The 16,395-nt window shown below is 50.7% G+C and overlaps 1 protein-coding gene across 1 annotated transcript in view; it reads left to right on the top strand.

Annotated features, from left to right (window-relative positions):
* LGR6 (leucine rich repeat containing G protein-coupled receptor 6) overlaps positions 1-16,395 on the top strand; it is a 169,280-nt gene that overhangs the window by 58,778 nt on the left and 94,107 nt on the right. Inside the window, exon 2 of the mRNA XM_005492487.4 lies at positions 5,032-5,103. Coding sequence (XP_005492544.4) covers positions 5,032-5,103 — 72 coding nt within the window. The remainder of the gene's footprint in view (positions 1-5,031; positions 5,104-16,395) is intronic.

The raw sequence follows: 16,395 nt of genomic DNA, 5'->3' as shown, positions 1-16,395 counted from the left end.
AATGCAAGAGGCATTAAAAGGCTTCTTGGGTAAGCAGGGTGATACAAGAGCAGAGTTTCAGTTTTGGGAGTAGTAGAGTAGTTCACTCTGCTGGCAGCATTCCAGACCACAGCCATGAAGGGTGATTTGACAGCAAAAGAATTCCTGCCTTTATTTGATATTTTGTAGAGAAGACAGACAGGGCAGTGACAGGGGAAGGAGGAACAGGGGAGCTCTGGGACAGGAGAGGGGTGGCTTGTCCCAGAGCACCACTGCTGGGAGGTATCATGAACTCCAAGGCAAGAATCTGACAGCTCCTCTGCAGGTCCTGCAAGCCTGGCTGAAGCTGCAGCACCCCATTTCTTCTCCTACCTTTCTGATTTCTTTTAGAGTTTCTTTTAGGGACTTTGGGATTTGAATAATTTGTGCATTTCTGTACTGCCTGCTCTGGTACAGAGCTCACTTTTAGAATGGTTTCTGCTGTGCAAATGACAAGGGCCATGCACAGACACGAGGGACCCAGAACTTATCTGGCTTCCCTGGAAGGGTTCTTCTTCTTTCTTCAGTCATCCAGAAGAGAGTCCTAGCTTGGAAAGCCAAGGTCACCGACCCAGCTGGGAAAGGTCAGAGGAGCCCCTGACCCATTTATCCATGGATCCCTCTTTATTCTGCTAGGTGCTGCAGAAAAAAAATAATCCAACAATAAGGTTCAAATACTGTGGGCTCCTTTTAAATGAGCTGAATGTGGCTGACTGAAGTAACCACCCCCAAACACTTGAAGAGATAAACAGCTCCTCTGATTTCTCTGACAGGAAGCATTTCCACCCTTGCATGTGTTGGGGATGTACATAACATAAGAAACCTTACTAAGAGGAAAATCACAAGCTTGGGAAAACACAGCAACAAGTCAACAACATCTTTAAATGAGTAATAAGTCAAATATTTACTCCCACAACACTTCAGGCAAGAATCCTGTGCCTCAGCTTTCACACAAGCATGGACAGCCTGTGGAGAAACATCTCGTACTTTTGTGGCTAGAAAAATCACCAGGTCCAGGGCTGTGCTTGGGAAGTTTATTTCCAGCCCTTGGAGGAATTTGCTCCTCCTTCACACCATTTGTCCTTGCGCATTCCCCACTGTCCTCACGCCAGGGCCAGGCCAGGGATTGCAGCACCCCAGGTCAGGTGTGATGGCCCCTGCTCTGGGGGTCCCTGCAGGTGTCACACTGCAGAGTTCATGGCAAAACTGAGTCCCTGGAACCTCTGCCCTGCTGTTCATTAGCTGGCAAAGCACTGTGCCAGGATTTGCCCTTTGGGGTGCCCTTTCCAGTGAAGATGTGTTACACTTGAGTCCTGCAGCACTGCAAACAACCAGAGTGTTCAAACAGCCAAAACAGCAGCAACTTTTAAATAAATTTACTCAAAATATTTTCTATGTAACAACCTTGAAAAAAAGGCTGGACTCTTCTTCACTGCCCAAAGAGATGGTGGGAGAGACCCCCTTGTCTCAGACCTGCCTGTGGCCAGGAGGGGGGCTTGGAAAGAAAAGCCACATTCTGTGGAGCTGTGAGGCTGCCAGTGATGGGATAAGGGCATCTCTCCTCTGCCTTTTGGAAGATTTTTTCAGAAACCAGTGTGTTTTGTTCCTTTTAGGTATGGACTTTCTCCTTTTAGGTATGGATCAGGGCAGGAGGAAACAAGTGTCCAAGGCTGGGCACTTCTTCACTGCCCAAAGAGATGGGGAGAGACCCCCTTGTCTCAGACCTGCCTGTGGCCAGGAGGGGGGCTTGGAAAGAAAAGCCATATTCTGTGGAGCTGTGAGGTTCCAGGGTGATGGGATAAGGGCATCTCTCCTCTGCCTTTTGGAAGATTTTTTCATAAACCAGTGTATTTTGTTCCTTTTACGTATGGATTTTCTCCTTTTAGGTATTGATTTTCTCCTTTTAGCTGTGGATCAGGGCAGGAAGAAAGTGTCCAAGGCCAGGTTGGACAGGGCTTGGAGAAACCAGGGAGAGTGGAAGGTGGCCCAGGCATGGCAGGAGTGGAATGAGATGAGCTTGGAGGTCCCTTTCTGCCCAAACCATCTGGGATTCTAAAAGATAACAAAAGATATTTTATTATTTTAATAAATTATAAATAATATAAATTATAATAAAATAATTGTAATAAGAGAAATTATTATTTTATATTCTCCCATATCCTCAGCCACCCAGAGCCCTGCTGCTTTTTGGGACTGATGAGTCCCATCCTGATGGGTCCAGACTGATGAGTTTGGACATGCCTGCAGCCACCTGGACCCAGCCACTGTCCAGCTGTCCCCACCACACCTGGGCACACAGAAATCACTTCCATGAGGCTTGGAAAGTGCCAGGCAAGGGGTATTCTCTATACTACCAGCAGAAGGCAACTTAAGGAATATATCTCAGAGTTTTGAGGAGATCTTGGATGTTTCAGATCTGTGTTTTCTCTCACAGTCTTTCATTTTACATTATTTTTCGTTATTTTCACATTGTTCCACAACATGTCAAAACATCAGACAGATTCATTACAACACAAACAGGAGACACTTTGATGTAGGAAAAAAAGCTGTTTTAATGGATGCTAAGTAGCAACTGCCCTTGGGGGTTTTAAAATAAAAATAGAAGCAGCACAAAATAATATTTTAACCCTTGTGTCCCAGGCTCACCAAAATACAGAATGCAGCATTGCACACGGAACAGTGCAGGCAATAATTTTCTTTTTGCACTCATTCTGAAAACAGAATTCTGAATTCTCATAGGTTTTTGGCATGTTTTCCTACTACTTTTTTGGAGAAGAGAAAAGTTTTAAAGGAAAAAGTAAATTTCTCCAGGAGTCTTTCTCAAAAGGGCTCACAAAAGTGTGTGGTTTTGTCACAGGACATCTCTCCAGAGAATATGCAAAGACAGCTTCCAGCCTTCCTGGTGTGTCACCTGCGGTGACACCAATGCCAAATGGAGCTGGTTAAAACATGGTGGTTTGGTTTTTTGGGGAAAGTGGTCAAAATGTAGAAGCCTATGCCCCCCACGTATTCTGCTCTTTCCCAGCAAAACTCCAGCATTTTTTACTGAGGAATACAAAGGATCTCAGTACATTTTTCAGTGAACTCCTTTTTCAGTGAAGCAATTTCCTCCCCAGAGCCCAAAGCCAGCTGAGATGCTGCAGATCATTTGCTACGTGACCTGGGGGACCTCAGGGGCTCTGAGCAGGTGGAACAGCCCAGAGAGGTCCCTCTTGCATTGCTGGGCTCTCCTGAGGGGCTTTTCTCCTTCGTGCTTCTGTCCTTGTGCTTGGCACGAGCCTCTCCCAATGCCAAGGCATTCTCAGTGCCCTGGCAGGGCAGGGAAGGGCCTTCCTCAGGCTCACAAGTCTGTGAGGCTCACAGAAGGAAAGAGTAAATAAATTGCCTTTATTTGGTTGTTGTTTCTGCTCATTTTCCCATCACACCCATCAGGCTGTGCTGTTCAGTGCTAGCAGGAGCTGAGCTGTGCCCAGTGACAAAGAGCAGCCCCTGTGCCTCCCACAGGGCTCTCAGCACCCACAGACACTGCCCACGTTACTTTGCTCACCAGGGGATATGCCCCATCTATTCCCATCGGGTTTAACCACCCCAGCTTTTAATTCTGCCTCATCTTACCTCAGCTTTAAGGGTCAGTGCTCCCTTGCTCACCTGGACACAGCCTGGTCTAGGTTGGGGTGAGCAGTGTGGGTTTCTTCATGTGCAGCTGCTCATGAGGGCAGGGTTGCAGTTATCAGACCCCAAGAACAGCATGGAAATATCTTTGTCTCCCCAGATACCAGCTTGTGCATTGACCCCAGGAACAGCCTGGAAAATCCTTGTTTTCCCCAAAACCAGCTTGTGCATTGACCCAAGGAACAGCTTGGAAATATCCTTGTTTTCCCCAGATACAAGCTTGTGCATTGACCCCAAGAACAGCCTGAAATATCCTTGTTTTCCCCAAATACCACCCTGTGTATTGACCCCAAAAACAGCCTGGAATATCCTTGTTTTCCCCAAAACCAGCTTGTGCACTGACCCTAAGAACAGCCTGAAGTATCCTTGTTTTCCCCAAATACCACCTTGTGCATTGACCCCAAGAAAGCCTGAAACACCCTTGTTTTCCCCCCATACCAGCTTTTGCATTGACCCCAAGAAAGCCTGAAATACCCTTGTTTTTCTCCAAATACTACCTTGTGCACTGACCCCAAGAACAGCCTGGAATATCCTTGTTTTCCCCACATACCAGCTTGTGCACTGAATCACCTGGGACAGACTGAGCTTCTCTCACAGCCTGAGATGGGGAGAGCTCTGCTCAGGCAGCTCACAGTGACTGTAATGGGCAGAGGGCTTCAGCACCACCCTGGACCCTCTGTGTACCAGCACAGCCTCCTCCAGAGGCTCTCTGGAAGCCAGGCAGAGGAGATGAGCCCTTAGCTGGAGACGGCAGAGTGAGACAAGCACAATCAGCCAGGTTCCTTCACCTCCCAACCTCAGTTTGGGAGCCAAGCTCTGCCCCTCAGTGCTGTGTGCTTCTCTGGTTTGTACAGTGTAGAGAAAGGCAGGCCAGTGGGATGGACCCCTTCTCTAATGGGCTGCTGGCTCCTCAAAAGCAGATGTGTGTCCCCACACTGGAACATCTTCCTGTGGGGGCTGGCATGGCCATGGTGACAGAGATATGCTGCTGGGTCCAGGGACACGCTGTCCTTTCCAGTGTCACGGGGCTTCCTGTTCCTTCTCCAGAGCTTATGAGACAGCAGGACTGCTGATGCTGTTGGGAAATGTCCTAACTTGCTTCAGAACTTGGAGGAGCTCAGGCAGACCACCCTGAAGGAGCCAGCTCTCTCTGGCTACTCCTCTCTATCCATCCATCCCTCTGCAGGCAGAGCCCAGGCTGTGATCAGCTGCTAATGCAGAAATGCTGCTTGCAGAGGCTTCTCACCCTCCCACTGAGCACAGAGGGCACCCAGAGCTTGGCACTGAGGTTCATTCTGTGCAAACCACTGATCAGAAACCTCTGTGTTTGCTCCCTGCCAGAGACCTGAGCATGAACAACATCAGCGAGCTGCAGCCGCGCGCGCTCCGGCACCTGCGCTTCCTGGAGGAGCTGTGAGTATGGGGTGCTGCATGGGCAGGGGGTGCTGTGGGGCTGGGGGGACACTGCACAGGCTCCTCCTGCACTGCCACAGCTCCCAGGGCTGCTCCTGCAGCTGCAGGCTCAGCTGGGAGCAGCCTGTATGGGACAGGGTTTGTTTGCTGCTCCTGCTATGGGGTTCCGCTGAGGTCGTCACCTTCAGGCTGAGGTGGTGCCAAAAGCCAAATAAAAGAGGACCTAATCTCTCATTCAGAAATCAGCACTGTACCCTGGGGCAGAGCTAGAAATCAGAGAGTTTCACTCACCCTTCACAGCCTCCTGCAGCCCAGAGACACACGAGCCCCTGGGTGCTTCACAGGGTCCCTCAAGGGTGTCACACACAGTTCCGAGGGGTGTCACACTGAGCCCCCCAAGGATGTCACATGCACCCCTCAGGGATGTCTCACTGAGCCCCCCAGGAGTGTCACACTCAGTCCCTCAGGGGTGTCATACTCAGTCCCTCAGGGATGTCACACTGAGCCCCCCAGGATGTCACACTGAGCCCTCCACGGATGTCACACTGAGCCCCCCAGGGATGTCACACAGAGCCATCCTGCAAAAAGCTTCCCCAGAGGCTGAGGTGTCCCACTGAGGTCTGAGCAGACACACTCAGACACAGCAGCAGTCCCAGTCCTGGGGATCAGCATGTGGCTGTGTGTCAGTGAAGGAGTGGCCCCACTTCTGAAAGTGTGAAAATTACCCAGCAGCACAAGAAACCACTGGAATCCTTTGTGAGCCCCAAAAAAATGGGAGCCCGGGGGGCAGAATGTTGAGGTTGACCATTTCTGCATGAGTAAATTGCACCTGTATGGTCTTACTCCACTTGACCATGAGAAATACCTCCAGGTGTTATTCTCATGCTGTTGTACTTTCAACACAACAGCTTCTGTTGGAAAACACAATTTCTTCAAAACACTGTTATTGCATTCATGAAATCCTAATATTAATGCTTCATTTGATGTGTTTTGTGAGCTTACTGTGTATATAACAGTTACTGCCACTTAATCTGCCTAAATGAAACAACTTTCACTTCTCTGAATCAGATCTTGCTGCCACCACAAGGCACAACACTGGCATTTCATAAATGGTGTTTTCCAAAATGTCAGAATTACAGATATCACCCTCACACCTGTGAGATGCTGGTACAGGGTGCTCAGAGAAGCTGTGGCTGACCCTGGATCCTTGGAAATGTCCAGGGCTGGGTTTGATGGGGCTTGGAGAAACCTGGGCTGGTGGAAGGTGTCCCTGCCATGGCAGGGGTGGAATGAGATGATCTTTAAGGTCCCTCCAAATCCAAATCATTGCAGGATTCTGTGATTTTATATTACAGATTTTACTTCAAATGGTCTTGCAACTGATCATCCTCTGTCTGTATTCCAAATTCATTGGAATTGTAAGGACCCCAGCCACTCCAGCAGGCATTTACAGGCCGACAAGGAAACATTTTTGATCCTGTTCTGGCTTTGGAGCCAGAGCTGCCGACAGAAAAGGGCTCTTCAGCACTTTGCACCCATCTTGCAGCCTTTCTCCTTTCATTTTATCAACATCCATGTTGAAATGTGGGCACCCAGCACCTTCACTGGGGGTGCTGAGGCTTTTCACACACTCTGTGCACAATTAGCAGTTGTCTTGCTGCAAGCAACCGTGTCCTGGTTACGTCACGCACAAACAGAGCAGCCTCAACCAGCAAGGAATAAATATTCATAGGTTCCAAAAGAGCCAGCTCCCCACAGCCAAAAATAATTATGAATGAAACAGGCAAAGGGGAAAAATTTAAAGAGGAAAATCTGAAAAAATAGTTGGAAGTTATTAGATAATATTTTACTGGAGGTCCTGTGTGTCACAAGTCTCCCTTTGGAAAGGATTGACATTACAGTCAGGGGAAGAAATGCAAACTGCAGCATCATACACCTGTGCATAACAAAGGGCCTGCTTGAATTTGATAGCAGTAAGATAGTAATTCTATTTATGGAAATCAAGTAATTTATATTAAATCAAACAAGGAAACATTTTATATATTATGGCAAATTAAAAGTGATTCAACAACAACAGCTAGACAGAGACAGTTTTTACAGCATTCACAGGGCTGTCATTGACCAATAATGCAACTTGCCTGGCATTTCCCCTGCTCTTTTCATTTATATCTTCACCAAATTTTTATCCCACAACATTACATCAGGACCATGACATTCAGGCTGGGATCACCCTCTGTGCCAGGACACGCATAAGAATCAAGCAAACAAATCCTGCTTGTTTAGACATCCTCAAGGGAAGTTTGCTCAGGTTTCACAGCTCAGATCTCTGCTGATTTCATCTGCCTGGGACACATTCCCAGTGTCTGCCAGGGTGACACGTAGCACACACCAGCCCAAGCCCTTTGTCTTCATCCCCATGGCAGAGCTGGGACATGCCACGGGAGTGAAGAGCAGAAAGCCCTGCTGAGCAGTGAGGGACCCCCAAACCCACCATGCCAGGGTTTCCTGGGCAGGAGGGAGCTCTCCCTGCCTGTCCCCTCCAGCAGGGAAGGGCTGACAGGGAGGAGGGCTCTGCTGCAGCTCATCCTGGCTGCGCCTGTGTTCAGGTAGATGGAAAGCCTTCAGCAGGTTCCTCACCCCCAGGGATTTTGGGTGGCTTTATGGCCCCAGTCTGCCTCCTACACAGAGTCACAAAGGCACAGAATGGTCTGAGGTGGAAGGGACCCACAATGATCACCAAGAATGGAAGGGACCCACAAAGATCACCAAGAATGGTCTGAGGTGGAAGGGACCCACAAAGATCACCAAGTCCAACCCCCAGCCCTATACAGCACCACCCCCAAGAGTCACACCTTGGTCCAAATGCTTTTTTAACAATGTCAGGCCTGGGGCCATGACCAATTCCCTGCCCTGACACAATATCAGGCCAATCCCTTGGGTCCTGTCAGTGCTCACAGAGAGATCAGTGCCTGCCACTCCTCCTCTCTGGGGGCTGAATAGAACAAGTGCCCCCAGCTGCTCCTCACACAACTTCCCCTCCAGGCCCTTCATCATCCTCACTGCCCTCCTTTGGATGCTCTCTCATAGTTCAATATCTACAGCCTTATGTTCCCTATTACCTGCTGGATAAACCATGTGAGTGACAGGCTGAAGCAACCAAAGACAAAATTTACACAATTCAGTTCAAGGCGAACTAAAACTGATGTTCTGGGGCTTTGGTCAACCCCAAAAATTTCTTTTAGCCTGAGAGAGAAAAAATTGTTTCATCTTCAGGTTACTTCTTAACATTTAGTCTTTTACTTTGGGTAAAGTCCTAAAAGAAACTGGTATTTCAAATTATATTTGCTTTATTGCCAAAGATACCTTAGGTGCTTGAACCTTATGAAAAAATCAGAGGTTCCTCAGCAAAAAAATTGCCAAGTTCAACCCAGATTTTCAAATGTCCTTTTTGAGATTCCATTAAATGATCAGAAACATCCCAGGAACTCTTGACACCCCTTGTCCTTGATCTACAACCCTTATCTTCAACAGTCAGAGAAAGCCCAGGTTCCTCTGGCTCCTCCTCATGGTTCTCCCCTCCTGCTCTCACCCATGATTCTCTGATTCCATCTTCTCTCTCATTAGATTTAGCCCCAGTAGCCCAGGGTCCCTCACCACTTCTCCTCCTTCTGTTCCTCTATTTTAGCATCACCCCAGGCTCCTCATGCAAGTGAAGTTTCCCAGAAGTCAGAGATCAGCTGGACTTATGGCTGAGCTTGTGCATGGAGCTGGGATTCAGCTGAAGAAAAGGAATAGTGGGAAAGGGGAAGAGAGCTGCAAATATGGGTGGATGCAGCCCATGTGTCCCAGGGACAACAAGGACACACATGCCAGGTTTCAGTGCTGTGGAGCCCTGCAAATCTAGGCTGTGGGCCCACATTAGGCCTCTCCACACTGGGTGGAAAACACCAGGACAGGGTGGCATGAGGGCCCTGAGGACAGCAGAGCCATCCCCCAAGAGTGTCACTGTGACACCCAGCCAGGCTGTGTCCCGCAGGTCATTTCTGCACTGGCTCCTCTCTGCTCTGCACACCAAACGTGTCCCCATGGGATCAGGGGGAATGCTGTGGTTAGGGCACAGATGAGGGCACAGGGACTGCTCCAGCTCACTCCCTGTGTGCTCTGGGTAAGGTTATTTTCACTGCCAGAGCTTCACTGTCCAGCAATGAGAACAGGCCCTCAGGTGTGCCCCGTGAGCCATTAATATTCACTGAGAGCTGCTCAGGAAGGTGTTGTGAGTGCAATTAGTTCTCATACTCAGGAGATGCCCACAGACCTGGTCCTCCAGGCTCAGCTGCCTTTGGTGAGGAGTGGGAGAGGGGCCTCAGTGGCCGTGCACCCCTCTGGCCCCCAGCCTCCCATCCAGAAACAGGAGAGGGTACATGAGCAGGCACAGTCCCAGCCCAGGCACTCACCACACATTACCTCCAAAGAAAACCTGCACACATAGAGGTGTTCAGAGCTGGGCCTCACACAGGCAGGGAACAGCCCAGAGTTTAGTATGTCTCCTCTTTGTTTCTTTCCTTTTTTTTTTCCCCCCCTTCTTCTTTTCTTTCTCTCTTTTTGGCAGCAGGAAGATTGTTTAAAGTTGCTAATAAATTCCAGTTAATGAAGCCTGAAAAGCCAGAGCTGGGAGCCAAGAGAAACAAGAGCAATCAGTACAGAAGGAATAGAAAGAGATCTTGAAAGCCGGCCTGGGAATAATAACATGTTGAAATGTGTTCGCCGGCGAGGGCTTTGTTACCGTGCTTTGAATCCAAGCGCGAGTGCTCGGTGCCAAGAAGGGAAACTGCAGCCAAAGGCAGGTGTTCATTGCCATTCACCTCTTGCTTCGGGGCACAGCGGCAAGATCAGACCCCTTCCCAGCCACTGGCTCTTTCACCTGCCTGTTCTCGGACTCCGGGGGCAGAGGGACTCACCGGCATGGGGAGCAGGCTCAGCACCGCGCTCAGCACCCACTGCTGCCTGCTCTGCCAGCCTGGGGAACAAAAAATGGCACAAAAGCAAAATGAAATAAAATGTAGTGTCCTGGTTTAGCGTAAATTTGGGAGAAAAGATCCAAAAGGGGGGCCCCTCCAGAAAGCAAACCCACAGGGCCCTTCCCCACAGCTGGGTCAGGAAGGATTCCTTGGAGAGAAGTGGAAAGAATTAGTTTATTTAACAGGCCAAGCACCCCCCAGCACACAGAATGAACAATACCAGGTGACAACACTCTCTTACTGCTCTGAAAAAGATGACAACTTCAGAACGTCTCTCTTGGGAGTGGCCTCTCTGTTATCAGTCCTTCCAGCATTGGGAATGGTTGCTGCCCAGAGCAGGCCACGCTAGGCCACAAGGTGCAAACTCTCGGTGTTTCCCAGGTCCCAGTCCGAAGCAGGCTCGAGTAGGTCCAAAAAAAGGGAAAGGAGAAACAGTCAAGGGAAAATTTGGGCTGCTTAGCTAAACTAACTAATGAGCAGAAGCAAAAAGCGAGAACAAAGCAAAAAGCCAAGCAAAAAGCAAAAGCAGCACCATGTACTGCCCTGTCTCTGTGTCCCGCCAGCCATGGGGGAGCGGCTGATAACAAAACCAAAACAAAACATTCGCTCTACAGAGCCAGTCTTGAAGACACAGAACATGATATCCAGCATAAACAGAACACAGGAATGGGGATACAAGCATCATAACATCACCCTAGGACATGCAGGCATGGGAATGCAGCAGCCCTCTTCTCCTGCCTTGTACCTGTGAGGGAACCCCCCTCTCACTCCCCTTCCCATGTGGTCCAATGGAGCCATCACAGCTTATGGGGCACCAGGGCTGCCCTTGGCTGCCCTTGCCTGCTGTTAGAGCACCCCCAGCCCCCCATCAGCCTCCAGGCATCTGGAACATCCACTCTGGGGGGCTGTTCAGCACAGGCTCTCACTCCAAGGCAGTGTCACTCCTGGAGGAGGCAGCAATGCAGTCCTGCATGGCTCCTGTGGGATTGACAGCTCCTCTGTGCAGCAGGGCTGGCATTCCTGGGCAATGCTCACATGTGCTGGCACTGGGCTGAGCAGCTGCTTCTGCAGCAGTGCAGTGTCTGAAGGGGGACTCCTGAGACAGCAGCTTTGGTGGGGTTTCATGACACATTAGGCTGGACAGGTCTTATGGAGACACAAATGTTTGTAGGGCCATGAATTTGTTTTGTCATGCTGAGATTTGGAGGCAGAATCCACAGCAGAATCACAGCTCCTTGGAAGTCACCTTGCCTGGCACAGCCCTCCATTTCCCGGTGGCCATAGCCAAAGAGCTGCAGCTCTGAATTCTTGGCCTCTGTGGTTCCCCCAGGACTCTGCACAGCTCCTGTGTAGAGAAGGCACCAGAGCACAACTCGTTGGCAAAAAGGAGACCAGCTCTGGTTGATCCAGGACTTTCTGGCACCAGTCCTTGGCAGAGGATGGTGCTGCTCCATCAGTTCAGTGGGTGAGCAAAAGCACAGAGAGAGATAATTCCTCTGATGAAGCCTTCCAAAGATCATCCCTGTGCATGGGGTGAGGACTGTCCTTAGCAATGGCCAAGGTGCAGGAGAGAAGGGCTTCTAAGGGGTTGTCTATCATGAACATTGACCAATGAGGCCAAGATATTGCAGCTGCCCAAATGAATTCAAAATGTTTTGGAAATTTAGAGATTTCCATTCTATTTCTACTCCATTCAGACCAGAGAGAGTGTTCACCAACTGAAAAATCCTTGCTAGTTGGGGTAGCTGGCCCTAGTTTCCCTGAAAACTGCTTTCCATATGACTAATTATGTTCTGGGGTACCCTAAGTGGGGCACCAAAAGTAGAGTTAAAAGTGAAAACTGCTCTGAAGGTTTGGACGGAAGAAACAGAAAATCTTTGCAGTTTATAATATAAAGAGATGGAGTGAAGGTTTTCAGTGTCCTGTTCATTAAGGAGCTGTGTCTTACTAATATTACTTGGCAGATGAATGCAAACTGGCTTGCATATGAGCATTCATGTGGGTTGAAAACTGGCTTGAGGACCATAAACAAAAGAACAAATGCGATCAATCTATCGAGTTGGAACAGGCACTGAGGGGGCACAGCGAGCAGGGCTACAAACAGGCACAGTCTTCTCCTCAGGGATGGAGTGAGACAGCACAGACCACATTAGAGGCATCCTCAGGAGATACCACACTAGGACCAGCTGCAGATTCCTGTGTGAGAAGGAAGAGTCCAGGCCTGGCCCTTTCCTCAAATGCACCATGTTTTCACTTGTTGACTTAATTGGCTTCATTCCTGCTTTGCACCAGCACAAGAACAAACCCAGGCATGACACGGGGCCTGTGGTCCCCTGTGTGCTCAGGGGAAGGCCCAGGCTTGGCAGGATGACACAGTTTAGGCAGGAGCATGGAGTGTCTGGGCACAGTGCCTTGAGAGGTGAGTGCTTGAGAAACCACCCTGAGCAGGAGATCAAAGGGGCGGCCGACACGCTCAATGAAACTTTGGCAAGGGGAGAATTTTACTGGGATATGGACACACATGTTTGTCCTGTCCTGCCAATGGGCAACGTTCCTGCCTCCTAATGTGAGTGATAAGAGCATCCCTGAGCTGCCTGAGCACCTGACATGAGCCATCTTGCCCAGCACAGCCTTCGGGCATGCCATGGAAGTTGTAGCATGACCAAGAAGCTCAAGATACAGGAGGGTTGAGCCTGTGGTAACTGAACAGCAGCAACCATACAGTGGTAAACCATGAGTTTGTTCCAACTTGGAGTGTATTGGGAATGCAGATCAAAGCCTGGAGGAATGTTCCCAGAAATCATGGGAGTGGTAGAAGGGGAGACGGGGGGGGCAGGATCTAAAATCCACCATGAGCTTTCTGAAGTAAGCCAGCCACATCCAGCTGTCACCCTCCCCTTCTACCTGCCCCTTTTCTCCTCCTTCTATCAGCCACTTTTTAAACGCAGAGCTTTCTCTTTCTCCCAACCCCATGTCACAGTGTAAACTTCAGGAGAACAGGACATAGCACTGAATTAAGTCTGTCTTAAAAAGAGCCCTGAGCAGGCCTAGAGCTGAGCCCATGTGGACCAGAATTTCAGCCCTGCAAGAATAGCTCCTCTTCCCTGTGCTTAGGGCAAAGGCAGTGCCTTTCTGTCCTCCTTGGTGGGGTTATTCACCCAAGCTCCTCCACAGAAGGAGTGAATTAGGAGCTGTCTCAGGGGATGTCACACTGGCAGCATCACTTCAAATGTTATTGTTCCATTTTAAATGGAAAGGAAATAACCATTTCACTGCATTTCCTGTGGGATCTGAATTCTGCAGATATATTCAATGGGTGCCTGTCTGCCAAGCAGGGGGATTTCTGGAGAGTTTGAGTGAGAGGGACAGAGGGAACCATGAACCTGGAAGAGTGCCAAGTGACCATGGACAGAGGAAGGGTCAGACACAGGAAGATTTTTATGTCTTGGGTCTCTGACATGAACTGGTACAGGAGTTAATGGCATGGAAGCAAAGGATGGTCAGGAAGAGGCTCCAAGAACTGGAGCCCCTCTGCTCTGGAGCCAGGCTGGCAGAGCTGGGGGTGCTCACCGGGAGAGGAGAAGCTCCAGGGAAAGCTCAGAGCCCCTGCCAGGGCCTAAAGGGGATCCAGGAGAGCTGGAGAGGGACTGGGGACAAGGGATGGAGGGACAGGACACAGGGAACAGCTTCCCACTGCCAGAGGGCAGGGGTGGGTGGGATAATGGGAAGGAATTCTTGGCTGTGAGGGTGGGCAGGCCCTGGCACAGGGTGCCCAGAGCAGCTGTGGCTGCTCAATCCCTGCAGGTGTCCAAGGCCAGGTTGGACAGGGCTTGGAGCAGCCTGCGATAGTGGAAGGTGTCCCTGCCCATGGCAAGGAGTGGAATGAGATGAGCTTTAAGGTCCCTTCCTACTTAAACTGTTCTGTGTTTCCATGACATGTTTCCAGTGCTCACCCTTGACAGGACACCCCAAAAGGCTCACCCATTCCTGGTCTGCTCTCAGACAGGTGGCACAGCCATGCTCCTCTGCCTGGAACACAGGGAACACCCCCAGCAGCATCAGCACCTGTCCTGGAGGTCCAGCAAACCCCCAAACCCCACACCTCCACACCCTGTGTGCACAGCCAGCCATGCAGCCCTCTAGGAAAGGGAAAACTCAGCCTGTGTGCACAACCACAGACATGTCCCACCTCCCAGCCCCTGCACAGAAGTGGGCAGAGCCCATGCTGGACCCCAGTGACGCTGTCAATGGCATTGGGAGGAGAGTTCAGAGAGGTGCTTGTGGTTGGTGCCTCCCTTTGGGCCTGCTCCTGGCCTGGCATGGACCCTGAGCCTGGGGAGAGGAGCTGGGCTGCCTCAGGGGCAGGGAGGAGGAAAAGGCATGGAGAGAAGAGCCAGAGACCAGAGGTGAGCCAGGGACAAGGCACAGCCTGGTGCAACATGGCCAAGGACAGAAACATCTGCAGCAGCAGTGAGGCATGGGGCCTTATCTGGGGCTGGGGGTGCTTTGGGCCTCTAAATTCACCTGTGAATCCTCTCATTTCACCCAGTGAAAGCTGGGCATCTGCTTCAAAACAACACAGAGTTGTTTCCCCCTTATGTTCTGTGTTGCCCACAGTGCTGAGGTGACACCAGCTGGCTCTGCAGTGTTCCATCAGCATCTGGGGCTTCCCAGGACACCCTGAGGCCAGCAGCCCCAGCTGGGGCTCCATTTCAGCTCCACATTCCTCTCCTGCTAATCCTGGAGGTCCCAGATTCATTCAGGGACCTGGCAAACACTCAAACACACCCAGAAAAGTGAGCAGGGAGGCACAGAGCTGCCAGAAGAGGCACTTTAAGCCTGGAGGAGGTGTGAGGGGCCCAGAGCTGTGGGGAGGTGAGGACAGACAGCCAGGGAGGAGGAGGATGCAGGAACAGGCTGCTGATCCTGGAGGTCCCAGATTCATTCAGGGACCTGGCAAACACTCAAACACATCCAGGGAAGTGAGCAGGGAGGCACTTTGAGCCTGGAATAGGTGTGAGCAGCCTGGAGCTACAGGAAGGTGAGGACAGACAGACAGCCAGGGAGGAGGAGGATGCAGGAGCAGGCTGCTAATCCTGGAGGTTCCAGATCCATTCAGAGACCTGGCAAACACTCAAACACGCCCAGAAAAGTGAGCAGAGAGGCACGGAGTTGCCAGAAGAGGCACTTTGGGCCTGGAATAGGTGTGAGGGGCCTGGAGTAGGTGCGAGCAGCCCAGAGCTGCGGGGAGGTGAGGACAGGCAGGCAGGGAGGAGAGGAGGATGCAGGATGCAGGAGCAGGCTGCTGATCCTGGAGGTCCCAGATCCATTCAGGAACCTGGCAAACACTCAAACACACCCAGGGAAGTGAGCAGAGAGGCACAGTGAGCCTGGAATAAGTGTGAGCAGCCCGGAGCTGCGGGGAGGTGAGGACAGACAGACAGCCAGGGAGGAGGAGGATGCAGGAGCAGGCTGAGGATGCCGTGCAGGAACACCCCCCCCCCCCCTCCAGGCAAGCACTGCAGCCTCCCGGACAGCACTCCCTCCCTCCCATGTGGAAATCAGCAATCAAAAGCAGCAATTACCCCAAATCACAGCCCCTAAGTGACAAATAGCCCAGCCTGCCAGGCGGATCATGTGCTGCCGGAGGCAGGTTCCAACCTGCTCGCACACATTAAAGAGACGACCCTGTGCTGTTTGTGCTGTCAGAGGCCTCATTATGGGAGAGATTTTCTGCAGATTCCCGAGGGGAGGGAGAGCTCAGGCACCCACACACGGGCTCTGCCACAGGTGAGCCTGGCTGCCCACAACACCTTGGTCCCCTCAGTGACCTCTGCAGAGCCCTGGATCCCTGTCAGAACCCAGAAAATCCCTCTGGCTGCCCAGGAGGGCTCCAGCCCCAGCCCAGGGGGCTCAGGGACCCTGGCACAGAGCCCAAAATGCCCCTGTGCCTTTGATTTAGCCCTTGCAAAAAACAATTACCAACCTTTACATGAAGAATTACAAGCCACGAAAGTTTAAGTTGAGTAATAGTGAATTTATCACAGGGTGAAAAATAGATTTTTGGGGTTTTTAGAATGGGGGTTCAAAGGGCAATATGGAGGAATCTGGGCATGTCCAGCCTTTCTCCTTCTTCTTCTTGGCCTCCATCTTCTGCTGTGATGGTGGCACTTTTAGATTGGTTTAGAGTAGAAGCTCACTGTCTAACATAGGTGATAGGTATTGGGAAGTAATTGTAAATATTGTACATGTAGTTTTTAGTATAAAGACATAA

This window comes from Zonotrichia albicollis, chromosome 28 (genome assembly GCF_047830755.1).
Source record: "Zonotrichia albicollis isolate bZonAlb1 chromosome 28, bZonAlb1.hap1, whole genome shotgun sequence".
In the NCBI taxonomy this organism is placed as follows: Eukaryota; Metazoa; Chordata; class Aves; order Passeriformes; family Passerellidae; genus Zonotrichia; species Zonotrichia albicollis.
The sequence above is the reverse complement of the archived record's forward strand: the minus strand, read 5'-3'. Positions and strand labels throughout refer to the sequence as shown.